Here is a 14,413-nt window from a genome sequence, read left to right on the forward strand (position 1 = left end):
TTTAGATAATTTTGTGTTTACGTTTTGTGGGTTCTTTATTTTCGAGTTTTCAGGATTTAGTTTTTATCTCTATCTTTTGTACTCTTCGTTCTTTTTCCATTATATTAAAATTATCTTTGCCCGTGGTTTTTTATCCTCTTTGGAAGGGTATTTCCACGTTAAATTTGTGTGTTCAATTTCTCAATTTATTCCACTATTTTACTTGTTCGTTGCTTAATCGGGTCAAAATCCTAACAATATCTCTATTCCCTAACCTTAAGTATAAAAAAAAAATTGCTTAAATTTATCCAACTTTATTTCTATTTTAGACAAGCATGTTATTTTTTATTTGTTTGACTGAGTTAATGTCACTATTAACTAGGTCTCAGCTCACTTGTAAAATTACAAAATATATATATTTTTTACAAAGTAAGAAATATATTATTATGATAGTATTTATCCTTTTTAATGTCTTTTTATATTTTTATATAAAATCTAAAAATATAGGTAATATTATTCAATGGTATTTTAGTCTTTTCACTTAAAAAAATTCAATAAAAATATGCATGTGGTGGAATTTTGAACACGCATCAATTGAATTAATAAAAATTTAAATTTACCAATCAACCAAAGTTTTATTTTAATATTTTTATGCATTTTAATTTTATGATGCAAACTTTATTACCCCATAAGTTGTATCTATACTATTAATAAAGTTTTTAACTAAATTGGTATTAAAAGTCAACCGGACACTAACTCTATTAAAAAAATTACAAAAATAAACATTTCATAATTAAAATAAGTAATATTACCTTGATCTTTTCACTTTTAAAAATCCAATAAAAATATAAATATGATGACATTTAAACATGTATCAATTGAATTTGTAAAACCTTATATTTATATTTTATAATTATTGTTTCCACACACTAGGCATATAAATGTTATCATTAATTTTAATTTTTTATAAATATATTTCTTAGATCAATTTTTTGTGACTGAAATTATTAAGTATAGATTACGCATAGCATACCAAAGAACTAACTAAAAAAAGTATAAAACATGTAATAATTGGATCATGAAATAGAAAAAAAATATATATGTGAATGAAAACCAACCTTTCAAAACTTGAAGAGAAAACCAAAAAATGGGTTAATTTCCTTTTCCTGTAACTCCCAACTTCCGCAGAAGGTATTGAGAGAGAGAAAATATTAAAAGGAAACGAAAGAGAATAAAAAAATTTAATAAGCTGCAGTAAGCATTCATGAGGGTGTTCTTATGAGAAGTGAATCAAGGAAAGCCTTCATAGTTATTTAATTCTCCCCAAACTTGAAGCTCAACTTCTTCCCATGACTCTGCTCCTCTAAGTTCCTTCCATGTTTTAAATAGACCACCCAATACATTCTCATCATGCAAAATACAGAAGCACCTGTACATCCACATATCCCACTTTAATGTTTCACCTCTTAGTTGCCTTATGCTGCATATCTAATCAAGCATTGCATTTGAACCGCAATAAATATCATGGGAAAGAAAGTAACTGGATTCTATTTACTTACATGGCATGATACGAAAGTCGTCCATACTTATCATCATCGCTACCTTGCTGCGGTGTTTTTCTCATCAAAGAAAGTTTATAGCTTTTCAGAAACTGCTTAAGCAGATCGGAATTCCCTCTAAACACATCTAAATGCATGGGTATCAAGTCATTAATGGAATCACCTGCAATATCCATCGTTTTTTTCCTTCAACACAACACTAATCGAGAATAAAATAATCTTTTAGGAAAAGAGTAACAGCTTCATTTTGTTCTAAAACATGGGGGAAAAGTTACTTGGGTTAAAACAAGAATGTTTACATGAGAAGTTAAGCAAATATCATATGGTTATTGAATATTTTCAGTTGCATTAATCTCTCATTCTCACTACATGTTTCTTATGTTTGCACAATCCAATTATGGTGCGATTTAGTTTCTGTTGGCATAAGCAAATCCTCATGTCTACAGCAAAACAGGAAGGAGGGATGAAGGATTTACAAACGACAATAGCTTTAGTCATAGTAAAGTGGAAAGACATCAAATTAAGATAGTGGACTGACCTACAGCAAGATTACTGAAATCAAGGATGTAAGTAGGGCGCCAAGATTTTGCTACTCCACCATTACTTGTTGGCGCAGGAATTCCATGTGAGCAAGATTTACATTCCATGTAAATATTGTCATCCATAATATCCCTGTGTATCCAGGACCAAGGCTTACCAACTTTTTTCATGCCATTTTCCTGTCAATACACAAAGGCATTAGATATAATTGTACAAGAGGCTCTACCTATAAGATTAAGAGGAAAAAGAGGTAATAAGAAAAAGGATAGTGGGACTATAAAAGAACCTCATATATAGAAAGCAGCTTCAGAAAATCATCTGGAAGGTATGCTTCAGCTTTCTCTATAAGCGTTTTAGGAATCGAACCGCTCCTACAAAATTTAGTATAGAATTTCAGAGGCATTATGCAATCAGACACTATGATAAAGTAAGCAAATAAAGAAGACTAAAACAAATAGAAAAAAAAAAAAAACTCTTTATCTGTGAAGTTGTTATGCTCATTGAGTAATATGCTAACACTCCCACTGATTGACTGCATAGCACAATAGACATTATTCCCAAATAGAAAATAAACTACAGGCAAATTTCTAGTAGGTAAGAAATTTTTCCCCATTATATATAAAAAGCAGAAATGAGGTCCACATACTGGTGAAAGATTTAACCGAGAAAACAGGTATTTGGCTGTATAGCATTGAAGAAGCACAGGTCAATGGCTGTGCAATTGGTATTGTTCTCAAGAAGACTGGAGCATGCAATGTTTAAAAAAAAAAACAGATATGAAGTTTGTACATGAAAAACAAACACAATATAATTGATTGCAAAACTAGGAGGTAAAAATAATATTGTCAGTAGAAATACTGGGGATTGTAAAAGTTGATGAACAATCTCCATTCCCAAATTAGATATTATACCGTTTACTCAAGCGGCCGGAAACATTTTTCTTCTTCTCCATTAAAGTTCTCACAAAGATTTTCCATTCAACTGGAATATCAGATTCGTTGGAGACAAACTCCATGTCCATGCCATTGGCAGAGGAAAACCCCCTATTCTGTTCAAAATCTGAAAGAGCTGAATTACTGAAAGAAGGATAGGGCAACATATGAAGGCTTCGTAGTTGCTCTCCTAAAAAGGAAGCTAAGTTAAGCACATCTTCCCATGGCAATACATCTCTTCTGCAATAGAAATTAAATGGAAGCTTAACAATTGCACCAATCTACTTTTGACATCTCAGGTTCTCTAAGAAAAGATTTATTCAGAAATAAGTAAGAGATTTCAGAGTAAGTACTTACAATTCAGTAAATATCTTTCCTTTGCAACGCTTTGTTATAAGATAAGGCAGCAAGACAATAGTGGATTCATCTGAATCGTCTGGTCCATTTTCTGGCGACAGATCTTTTCTGTACGTAAACAGTATCTTGCTCTGAACACCGAAGGGAAAGACATCACCTGTGCCCTTCTCTGGAATCAAATTGCACTTTCTAATCACATCAGGCACTTTTTTACCATCCCAAGAATCAATATTGTAAGATCCATTTTCCAAGTGCAGAATCCCACTAGCTAATACATTAGGAATGTGGTTTTTCAGAGGAGAGTTAACTTCAGAAAGAGTGCTGTAGAATTCAAGCTGCAAAGAAGGAAATGTGAAACTTAGAGTATGTAAAAGACTCACAGACATGAGGAGTATGAAATAAGTAAACATATGTAGCTACCTCAGTGCCCAAATCAAATATTGAAGATTGCGGCCCTCCTTCAGCAAAGATTTTGACCACATATTCATCCATGACATAGACCTGTTGCAGAAAACTAGAACAGTCAGTTGAAATACAAACGTTCTCTGCTGATAACATGACTTGAGTTTATAAAATCTGTTGGTCATCAGCAAATGACAGAGAGATCAGATCCTTTAACAGCAAAATTCATATCAACATGCTAAATAAACAGCACTCAGATCACATGTTGTGGAAGGCGTGTCTATGTGCAGATGCCATCATTCTTTACTCTTAGGATGAATGTCAAAAGTTGATATGCCCAGTGGTGTATGGTCATGTGTCACTAGTGGGAAACATGCCTCTGTACAAGGTAATGGCAAGCTCTGGAATACCCTTGAAGTGATCTCTCACAATTGGTTCCCCTAACTTTCCATTCGTAAAAGGAAATAAACTCACAGGATTGCTGCCCATTCCAACAGGAAGCTTTGCATTCTCACTGGGAAAAGGCAAACTGTGAAAGAAGCAGATTTTCCCCAGGCAATCCAACCATTTGTCTGCATTTAGTGCAAGACAAGCTCCCTAAGACAATGAGAGAACGTAAATGATATTAAGTTAGCAACAAAATAAAATATCACATGCTATGCCAAAGTTTTTGACAAAGCGATAACGAGATAAATATCCAGTAAACACCATAAAGAGTGCTTTCCAGAGAAGAAAACTTGCCAGACATAATTATCCAAATATGTGATCAGGGGAATTTTGTTATAAAGAAAATCTCCTAAACAACCTATAAGGGCTTCTATCTGTATTCTTCAACAATTTGTGGTTTAGTTCAAGACTGAATATCTAATAAAAGCATGCCTATTTTACCTCTTTAAAAATGTGGGTGCCTATTTTAATTTGCTTAGTCAACTCATCCATAGAAAGGAAAAATGCAGTAAAAAGACTGACTTGGTGGAAGAAGATATTCGTGCAAGAAATGTGACGTAACCTTCCAAATCATCTCTCTCTTTCCAGGATTTCCAACCCAAAGCCTGGACAGCCATTCCCTCAAACCTCGCTGCCGTAAGGAATTGTCTGGGCACCATGGAGAAGTAAAGTGGTCTAGCTCTCTATTCCGAAACATGGCCAAGTAATTTATATCATAAGAAAAATCGTGTTCCCATACATTATAGCTCCCATTAGCATTTTCTTTTCCATTTTCATTCTGTTGAGGTCTTAGAATTCTGGCTTTCGTCTCTTTCATTGTCAGGTCTATGCACCTAAAATTTTCTTTCTCGCAGGGCATGTTCTTCTCGACGATCTCTAAACTGTCTTCATCAAGAGCAAGCAAACCAGCACGACATACTCCTCTATGACAGTAACCCGGTGCCATATCTAGACATACAAATTCAAAGTTTCTAGAATTCACAAAATTTTGTGTCACAGCGATGGTTGTTTCCAGATTCAGGACACAGTGCCACCATCCGCTCGGAACAAAAATTGTCTCCCCAGGGAGTTGAGTACACTCAATTGGCTTGTTTTCATCAGCAAGAAGCGGATAGAAATCAAGCCACCACTGTACAGAAGCAAAGAAGGATCCAGCAAAAGTAACCCCAAAAAATGTGACAAGAATTAGGAGATAAAACACAGGTCCTGGGATCAGACCTATATACCTGTAATGAAGATGGAGAATCAACACTAATATCACCATCGTCATCGTCTACATGCACCGTAACACCCAATGGAACTGTTCCTGGGGGATACAATGCCCACCTGTCCAAAAATATTTAGACATGTCATCCTGGATATCAGCTTTTCAGCTACAGTGAAGCAACAACATGTACTATCCTATGCTGCCAAAAAAATAAAATTATCAGCCAGTTCGCACAACAGTATAAGGTCCAATGAATCAGATAAAAGATAAAATGAAATAAATTTGCTGGAGGTTATTCATAAATGTATCTCCATGAACAGACGTGTACTATTTGTTAAGCTTGATGGAGGCACATGTAAATTCCAAAACCACCAACATGAAAGCATTTTATAAATACAGGGGTAATTTATCAAAAATACCTTTTACGACCACATAGAAGAGTATTCCAGGCACTGGTAAGTCCGGGATCAACATGCCAAGAGGCACCAGACCTTGCTGGACCAATAACAAGCCATCTGAATGATGGTCGATTTTTATCTAAAACATCAAAGAAGTCTTCTTGAAATATTTGGGGTACAGTGTAATCTTTCAACAAACCAGGTGCAGATTCTCCAAACTGCATGGCAAACAATCAAAGTACTTCCCAAACTTTCCAAGAAGGTCGCTATCTGATTAATTATAATCCTGCACTTTAAAAAATAGTATAAATATTATGACTAACCTAGACTCACCTTGTCATCGAAAATATAAAGAGGATCCTCATCATGCTGTTGTTTCATGTACGATACATAATCTTTAAATGTCATCGAAACTTTTAAAGAGGAAGAAATCTTGAATGTTGTATCTCCATATTTGGGCACTAGATGGTCAATTGTCCAAGTTTTCCTTGCAGGCCAAGTATCGGCCAATCCATTAAGCAAAACCTGAAATGTCAATCAGCAAGAACCCCATTCAAAAAGCATTCAACTAGTAACCTACAGTTGCAAATGCAGATTGACTGACTAATGAAGAGCGAAACATTTACAGATATACTGATTTCTTCTAATAAATGTAATTTAAGTAAGCAGTAAAACTCTAAAACCATTACAATCATTTGAATGAGTGAGTTCAACATGATGTACTAAAAAACAAACAAAAAATATGTAGGGGATACCGGTTTAATCCCATCATATTCGCGATGAAACTGTTCTGCAGATATGTCATTTTTTCTTTCAACATTTCCATCATCAAACGAAAACCCGTCTAATGTTGTATGGCACCTATATAATCTTCTGTATAAGAATGGAGAGCTAAATCCTACCCAAAAGTGAAAGAAGATTACTCAAATCAATACCATCATTTCCAAAAAGGAGAAGTGTTTGTTTTCATAAAAACAAAATCACGAGGCTATTTACCATCAAACTGCAATGGTTTTCTGCAAAATTCTATATACTCATTCGGCAAATTCTCTCTGAATTGCAAAATTAAAAATAAATTAATATAAATCCGTACAAAGTCAGACTAAAACTTCGATTAAAAAGGAAATCAGAAAATTTTAAATCTGAGTTGTGAAGAGCAGAATACAAATGCAATGTTGTCTTTTGCCAGGAGCCTTTGTATTGAATGTGACCACTGACTTTCTTGAGACAAACACTCATCCAAAGCGGCTCTTCATTGCAGAATATATACATAAAACTAACAGACACAAACACCACAACAAAGAAATAAGACACTTCAATTGAGAATATAAGAATTGGAAAAGAAAAGAACAGAGAGACATAAAAAAATAATAAAACCTGCTGACACAAGCGAGACGAGCGAGGTCTAGAGGAGTGAGACAATCTAAGATAGTGCAAATGATTTCGTCGGGGATATATTTGAAATCGCCGAGGGAGTCGGCTCGCCGGTCTCTGATCGGGAAAGTATGAGATTGATGAAGAATTTCCATCGAAGAAGGGAGACGACTGGGGATTGATCCAAGCAACGTAGCAAATAGAAAATAGTAGAAAGCAGGGAGGAAGGAAGGTTTACGTTTATCACAAGAACTGGTCTGGTTTGGTTTGGTGTTGTCATTTAAACATTTTTGCTACGAAAGGAAGAACGCAGGGCATGTTGACACGTATCCTACTTGTTCCTTTCGCGCGCTTTTACCGTTTGCTCCGTAGGATTTGCTCACGCGCCCTTTACCTATTCATTTTCTTGTTCCTTTTCTTAAAATTTATTGTCAAAAAAGCCCTTAAAAAATACAAAAAATCAATTAAGTTCATGTATTAAATTCTCACCTAATTATCAATTAAGCCTCTTTGTTGATAATTTTCGTCATTAAGCATATTAACTGTTAAAATAAATTAACGAATGAATTATATGGTGACATATGGCAGCTTTTGGTTTAATCTATTTTTTTTCCATACAAAACAATTAAAATCTATAAAAAATTAGAAAAAAAATTATTAAATTTTATTAAAATTATAAAATATTATAGAAATATAAAAAAATTTGTTTAAAATTAAAAATATATTAGAATTCTTAAAAATATTTAAAAATTATAAAAATAAATTTAAAATATTAAAACTGAAATAAATTTATAAAAATTATAAAAATAAAAATTTGAACCGGACCAATCAACCTGAAATCAACCAGGCATTGACCCGAGGAAAGCCATTATATCGATTGATTTGGGAATCAGGTGGTCAAACTGACTTTTTATTTTTTAATTTTTTTATCAAACTAAAATTTCATTATCCAAAAAAAATTCATTATCTAACTATTAGCACATGTTAGAATGAAATATTCTGACCAAGGTTTTCAAAATAGGCCTGGTGGTCAAACCGGTTAGGTCATTGGTTTGTCAATCCAACTTATCTGTCCAGTTCAATTAATTAAAAAATAAAAATCAGTTATACCATTTGGTTCCTAGAGCAACCAGTCTAATGACTTTCTTCGAACCGATACCCTTGTCGATTTTAGTCTAATCAGACCAACCAACTAATTAGATCCAATTCAAATTTTTATGTTTTTTTTTATAACTTTCGTAAGTCTATATAAACTTCAATACTTTTAATTTTTTTAATAATTTTTTTTATAGTTTTTATGATTTTTACAGATTTTTAATACATTTTTATAAAATTTTAAATATTTTAAATATGTTTTATTATTTTTATAAAAAATTATAATTTATTACATTTATTATAATATTTATAAGTTTTTATTAATTTTTATATTTTTAATATTCAATAATTTTAATATTTTTTTAATAATTTTCTAATATTTTTATGGGAAAAATAATAGACTAAACCATAAGCTACCATGTGTAATTATGTAATTGTTTCATCAATTTATTTTAATGGTCAACATGTCAATAACAAAAACAGTTAATAAATAGACTTAATTAATTATTTTAGTTAACGACAATGGCTTAATTGATGCAAATTTAATACGACGGCATGTCTACTATTGGAAAATAAATCTCAAAATTATATATAAATTTTTTATTTTCTAAAGGGATTTTTTTATATGATTATTTTTTTTAAATGTAAAAACGAGCTTCAAATAAAATATGTAAAAAAATTGAGAGGGATTAAAAATTAAAATTTAACATATTTTTTTAAATATAGAGAAAGAAAAAAGCAAAGGAGAAAGTGGCAGATAGACACTGAACACAACTTTTTTAGATGACTTATACTATAAAGTCCACGTGCCATCATCTGATGCCCAACAATGGCATAAATATCTGTCACAAAATATATTTTCCATAAGATATAGTAATATTTATACTTGTCGTAAAAGTAAATTAATAGATGAAGCGAAAGTTACCCCTTTTCTTCTTTCATTTGAAAACATCAATTCTTTATCATCCGCATGACCACAATAATCTTGGTATTTAGAATTCAGCCATAGCTTAATTTTTTTTATTCCTCTCATATCCGTACTTTCCATCCAATATGCACATACAATACACCACATAACTCAAGAATCCCAAACTAAAAAAATATTAATAGTGCCAATAACAACTTAAGCGAGGGAAAAAAAAGGGGGGCGGGGGCACAAACATATTTTTGGTAAAAGGCTAGCGGCAGGATCCTTGACCACCACTTTACAGCCCTGTGATTAGTGGTTGCGGTTGCTGTGAGTTGATCCTCCTCTTTCTGAGGCGCTCGGCGATAATGAAGGCGAGCTCAAGAGATTGCGAGGCATTCAAACGAGGGTCACAGTGGGTATGGTAGCGTGAACCCAAGTCATCGAATGTAACAGTCCGGGATCCCCCGATGCATTCCGTCACATTCTGTCCAGTCATCTCTAGATGAACTCCTCCAGGATGACTTCCCTCTTGCTCGTGCACGTCAAAGAAAGCTCTCACTTCAGCCTGTCGAAAATGGATGTGAATTAATTATGTTATTGAAAATTAGACAAACGGATTGGTTACTACCATCTAAATAATTGGAAGCCATAATAAAGTAGGAGAATAAAACAGTGGTAGCCAAATTCAATTGAGAATCATCAAGAATAGTTTAGATAATCTTTAAATAGATTTTATTTTGCAATATGGGTTTTGAATCAATCATGAGTCGTGGAAATATGACCACCTACCAACTGAAAACATATTCTTACCTAAAATTATTATAATCATTACTAAAGTAATCTCATTTCATGGTTTGGTCCAAAGTCCAAACCACTAAAAAAATCTTCTTTTTCTCACCTACCACACCATCATATATTTGAACTGAAAACTCTCCTCCTCGAAAATAGCCTAATTTTTTTAAGATGCAAAATTCAACCACCCAAATGGATTGATTTGGTTTCTTCATAATGTGATTGCTGTAATGAGTGAACCTTCAATTTTAGAATCAAGTTTAACCCCACCACGATAATATGTTTGACTTCAAACTCTACCTAGAAAATGTCAAACTTTTCCTTTCGAAAGTACAAAATGAGGCCACCCGAGGGTTTTAACATTGAAGCACCTATCAATAGCCACTCCTCCTTTACTTTATGACAAAAGGCAGAGAAAACGGTTCTAAAACTAAAACATTGAAGCACTTATGCATGGATTCAAAATGCAAACAAATTGTAGCCCATCTTTTCGAGCATCACATGTTAGTCTTAGTCTATCTTAAAATGTTCATAATGATAAACATTTATTCAAATTATGGTCCTCAGTTACTATGACCCTTCCCTTTTTTGAACAAGGTAATAATTTTATCATAAAAAGACCTGTCATTTGTCATTTCATATCGTGAGAAAGTATTTAATTGGACTCGGTAAATTGCAGGAGTCCCTAATTCAAAGGGGTAAGTGAATAACACACAAAATGACAATTTAAGTCCAATGAATTATCAGTAATTAATCCTTCAAAGTAAGAGGTTGAGTAATGATTAACATACCCTTATGGAATCGAAGGGGCGAGTTTTGAGACCACAAGGAGCCTTGATGGTGTTTCCATGCATAGGGTCACTGACCCAAGTGACAATTTGCCCAGCACGACGCACTGCCCTAATTAGATGGGGAAGCTTCACTCTCATGTTCTCAGCACCCATTCTTGTGATAACTGTAATCCTTCCAGCTTTGTTCTGAGGGTTCAAAATTTCAATCAGCTTTACTAGTTCATTCGGATCCATCTTATCGCTCACCTGTAGCAGAAAAGCCTCTTTGTTAGTCATCTCACTCTCACAGATTTATAATCAAAACTCATATTTATTTGCAAATATTAAGCATCGAAACTGCACACTTGTCAAAATATAACCAATTGAGTTGAATAAGATCCATAGTTCAATGCCTCTTTTCCTAAACAAGATATATAACTGATTATTTAGAAACATTAGACCAGGGTGTCATTACCTTAATTCCAAGGGGATTAGCAACTCCTCTCAAAAACTCAACATGAGCACCATCCAACTGTCTTGTTCGTTCCCCGACCCACAGGAAATGAGCAGAACAATCATAGTAACGGCCAGAAGTAGAATCAAGCCGGGTAAGTGACTGTTCGTAAGGTAAGAGCAAGCACTCATGGGAAGTCCAGAATTCAGTTGTTGTCATGATAGGATGGTCAACTGTAAGTCCAGCTGCAGCCATGAATCCAAGGGCCTCATCCACACGACTAGCTAGTTCACGGTACCTGCCACATGCCGGAAAGGGTAAACAAATTTGAAAACTTTAACCTTATCGAAAATTATCTTCAAGAGGAAAAACATGTGATGTCCATGTCAGAGTAACAATGAGTGGAGAATCTATCTTTTATTCACATGTCAAAAACAGATGATGTAGAAAGCAACTGAGAAAAATCCAAGGTTAAAGCTTGTGGATTCTTATATTAAGAATAAAAACTAACAGCAACAATAATCGACGCGACATCCATTAAAAATGGCATATAAAATTACAATTTTTTTTACTCAACAAAACCACGGTTAAAAGATGCAAAACATGACAAAACAATTGGAAATTAGCCTACATCACGATTTCCCTATCAAACCGACCTATTTTCAAACAGAAAGTTCCAAGAAAATATCAACAAAATTTAAATTGAATACGGAATTAACCCAAAACCGAAAAAGTAAAGTCCATTGAGACGGGATCGAGTTTTTTTTTTTTTTACCTATCCCCCTGCTCACTGTGTTCGGTGAAATCCAAATTCCACTGAGTAACCCTTTGCATAGCAGCATAACCTCCAGTAGCAAAGGCTCTCAAAAGATTCAAAGTAGCTGCTGATTGACAGTAAGCTCTAATCATTCTTTGGGGATCAGGGATCCTAGACTTTTCATCGAAGGAATCCCCGTTGACATTATCTCCTCTATAACTTGGCAGCTTCACTCCATTCTTTTCCTCGAATGGGTCCGATCTCGGCTTCGCAAATTGCCCAGCCATTCTTCCCACCTACCAAAGAAAAAACAGAAATATAAGCCAACTCTGAAGTAAAAACATCGGGGGAAAAAATTAAAATGTTAAATTGTGAGGTAAAAGTTTAAGAGTTTTGACCTTGATAACAGGCATTTGACCACCAAACATCAAAACGGCACCCATCTGAAGAAGGATCCGGAAAGTGTCACGGATGTTATTAGCGTTGAACTCTTTGAAACTCTCGGCACAATCTCCGCCTTGTAACAGAAAAGCGTTTCCCATGGCGGCTTCCCCGAGCTTCTCCTCAAGACTCCGAGCCTCTCCAGCGAAGACAATCGGAGGGAAAGCATCAAGAGTCTTGAGAACCGACTCGAGCTCCGCCTGATCCGGATACTCCGGCAACTGCAAAGCCTTCTTCGACTTCCAGCTATCCACGGTCCATTTCCCAGGAACCGCATTCTTCGGTGGAGCAGTGGTGGGCGCGGTAGCAGATTTGGTAGCGGCGAGTGGAGCAGTAGCGGGCTGCTTGACGGATTTTTCGGAGACGACGGGGTTCTTAGGCGAGTCAGAAGAATGGACGGCGGAGATCCGAAGGACAGACAATGGCTTAGCCTTAGAGAACGGCGTTGATGGCTGAGATTGAAGGATGGAGTTGGTGGGAAGAATGGAGGAGTTGGTGAGAGCCATTTTTGGTTTAACAAAGGTTTTCTTTGGTTTCTTATTGGGCGAGAGTTAGGTACCTGGAGACTAAGCGGGGATATTAAGGAGGGTTTTATAAGTGAAAGAGCATGGGGAGGGTGGCCAAAACACAGGCTTTCAACTCTTTCAACATTTTGGTCCAATTCTTAACTTCCATCCCTATGCTTTATAAAATTTAATAAATTAATCTTTATACTTTAATTTATCAAAATTTATTCCTCATACTTTATAAAAATTAAGATGTTAGTCCAATTAGGTGACACCATTAAATCATTAACTTAAGTCTCCAGATTTCGATTCCATCATACAAAATTATATGTAGATACGTAAGTTAGTTGAGTTAAACTATTCAATTTAGTACTCATAATGATTTATTCTGATTGGAGCTTTTGATATAGTTGAGTTACAATTTGAAAAATAATTTATATGCAACACAATAGGAAAAAATCATGGTCCAAGTTCGTGTGTTTTTTAGCAATTGAGCTAATTTTTTAATTTTCGTAAATATTGAGATCAAATTCGGATAAACTATAGTAAAAGGACCAATTTATAAAATTCCTTAAAATAAAGGGATGGAATTTATAGTTAGACTCAAGGTGGTGGTTGTTTTTTCGCGTTTTTGATTAGGGAGAAGGAAGGAAAAAAAATGAATGGTGGTGTGAGGCTGGTGTCTGGTAGAGACGTGGCTTTGGTGGTAGTTGGGAAATAGGGGTTTTCTCGAAATTTAAATTTAGGGTATTTTGGGAATGTTAACTTAGGTGGCCTACCCCAAAACTCACCTACTACTAATAGCCACTTGTATTAATTTTGGGACTCTTTTTCTTTTACTAAAATTACCAATACTTACTATTATTTAACAAAGTTATTAATTATCAATCCAATTATAAAATTACAACAATATCTTTTCTTTTAAGTTATAATATCAAAATACAAAATTATTATCACTCCACCTATATTCCTCATTAAAGAAATTTAAAAATATATATTTTTAATATAAAATATTTTCTTTCACCTACGCCCTGATTATAACAAAATTTAATTTAAATAATAATTGTTTATTTAGAATGTAAAGCAAAAAGTAAATGAAATTCTTAATAAGATAATTTTTTTTATCAAACATATATTATTGCATCCACAACTTATGCCATCAATATCTATACTTGTTATAAAGCTTTTGATTGAGCTTGTATTATGAATTAACTATACACTAATTCAATTAGGAAAAGATTTATTTACTTTTTTTAAAAATAATAACTCATAGTAGTACATACATATTAAGGTACTTTTATTTTCTTTTATATAATTTTTAAAGGGAAGAGATTTACTTATATCGATGTAAAACTTGAGTGATTTTACACCCTCTCTTAACTTTTTAAACCATTAATATTTTAACAATCCAATTGTCATATTTCATACTCTATTCATGCATGTCATGCATGTCAAGTTTGGTATAAATTAAAATTTCATAACTATTTATTTAA

The 14,413-nt window shown here is 33.9% G+C and overlaps 2 protein-coding genes across 2 annotated transcripts; both read right to left on the reverse strand.

Moving 5' to 3' along the window:
* Positions 1 to 1,063: 1,063 nt before the first annotated feature.
* LOC107957775 (F-box protein At1g78280) lies at positions 1,064 to 7,658 on the reverse strand. The gene is made up of 16 exons (XM_016893352.2): positions 7,199 to 7,658; positions 6,987 to 7,097; positions 6,818 to 6,873; positions 6,577 to 6,719; positions 6,155 to 6,346; positions 5,843 to 6,039; positions 5,443 to 5,542; positions 4,779 to 5,345; positions 4,244 to 4,366; positions 3,788 to 3,868; positions 3,368 to 3,702; positions 2,990 to 3,250; positions 2,365 to 2,449; positions 2,077 to 2,257; positions 1,539 to 1,701; positions 1,064 to 1,408 (listed from the first exon to the last, which is right to left on the reverse strand). The coding sequence occupies exons 1-16, from the start codon at positions 7,348 to 7,350 to the stop codon at positions 1,270 to 1,272; spliced, it is 2,886 nt and encodes a 961-aa protein (XP_016748841.2). The 5' UTR covers positions 7,351 to 7,658; the 3' UTR covers positions 1,064 to 1,269.
* A 1,837-nt stretch (positions 7,659 to 9,495) lies between these two features.
* Positions 9,496 to 12,920, reverse strand: LOC107905096 (phospho-2-dehydro-3-deoxyheptonate aldolase 1, chloroplastic-like). Its single transcript, NM_001326945.1, is given in 5 exon segments — positions 9,496 to 9,765; positions 10,784 to 11,029; positions 11,238 to 11,514; positions 11,992 to 12,269; positions 12,372 to 12,920. Coding segments are annotated over 5 exon segments (1,620 nt in total).
* Positions 12,921 to 14,413: the final 1,493 nt, after the last annotated feature.

The sequence above is a fragment of the Gossypium hirsutum genome, chromosome A05 (genome assembly GCF_007990345.1).
Source record: "Gossypium hirsutum isolate 1008001.06 chromosome A05, Gossypium_hirsutum_v2.1, whole genome shotgun sequence".
In the NCBI taxonomy this organism is placed as follows: Eukaryota; Viridiplantae; Streptophyta; class Magnoliopsida; order Malvales; family Malvaceae; genus Gossypium; species Gossypium hirsutum.